At 50.7% G+C, this 1,022-nt stretch overlaps 1 protein-coding gene across 1 annotated transcript; it reads right to left on the reverse strand.

Annotated features, from left to right (window-relative positions):
* Nucleotides 1–92: 92 nt before the first annotated feature.
* Nucleotides 93–775, reverse strand: LOC121939782 (serine/arginine repetitive matrix protein 4-like; the record flags this gene model as incomplete). Its single annotated transcript, XM_042482734.1, has 1 exon — nucleotides 93–775. A coding segment is annotated over one exon (321 nt), but the record flags the coding sequence as incomplete, so codon positions are not given.
* Nucleotides 776–1,022: the final 247 nt, after the last annotated feature.

Below are 1,022 nucleotides of genomic sequence, written 5' to 3' on the forward strand. Positions count from 1 at the left end.
TATAAATATTGTTCTCTAAAAGTTTTTCCCAAGCTTTAAAAAATACATATAAATCTACTACTTTCTTGGTTGCTCATTGCCTTTTCCCCCATGTTTCTGAGCGAAATCAAACCAACTTGTTTCGATTTTAAAGGTTAAATTACTCGAAGAGGCGTCTGAGAGCTGCACGAGAAAAGTGATGAGGACCCAGGTTTTAAAGGGTTAATTTCGGACACGTGGCGACCCTTTTCCGTTAATACTTTGTTTAGATGTGAGCAGTGACGGCCAATTTCATACTTAGTGTGCTATATGAAAAGACGTTTCTCCTCTTTGATCCGGGCTCTGTCTGAGGGAGAGAGGACGGGGCCGAGGAGGAGTTTGGGGCCCTGGATTTGACAGCAGTCTGCGGAGGGCTTGTTAGAGATTAAAACCGAACCAGTAAATTTAACTTCTCCTCCTCTCGTTTGTCGAGCGCTCAGAAGCCGGGGCTGTCGTAGCTGCTGCGGCTGTAGTAGCTGTGTTTGCTGCGGGAGCGACTCCGGCTGCGGCTCCAGCTCCGGCTCTGGCTGCGGCTCCGGCTCCAGCTCCGGCTTCGGCTCCGGCTCCTGCTGTGGCTCCGGTTGTGGCTCCGGCTGTGGCTCCTGCTGCGGCTGTAGCTGCTGTAGCTGCGGCTACGGCTGCGGCTGGACCGCGACGGGCTGCTGTCGTAGCTGGACGACGAAGGACTGGGCCGGTAGTACGGGATCGGACGCTTCCGAGCGCTGGGGAGAGGAGAGAGGGGAAGGTGGACTGTTAACAGTTAAATCAGACGAGTCTGATGGGTTAGTGTCATGGTCAGGCCTTCGTCTGACACCGATGGAAAACACAGACAACACTGAGTTAACTGAGAAAACCAGTGTTAGAGTGAGGGCTGCTCGATTATGGTGAAAATCATTATCACGATTATTTTGGTCGATCCTGAGATCACAATTATTTCATAGCACACGACTTCAGAAACGTCATGCATTACTGAGCTACAAAGATGCCCTTTGAAGTGAGGATTT

This window comes from Plectropomus leopardus, unplaced genomic scaffold (assembly GCF_008729295.1).
Source record: "Plectropomus leopardus isolate mb unplaced genomic scaffold, YSFRI_Pleo_2.0 unplaced_scaffold5983, whole genome shotgun sequence".
Taxonomy (NCBI): domain Eukaryota; kingdom Metazoa; phylum Chordata; class Actinopteri; order Perciformes; family Serranidae; genus Plectropomus; species Plectropomus leopardus.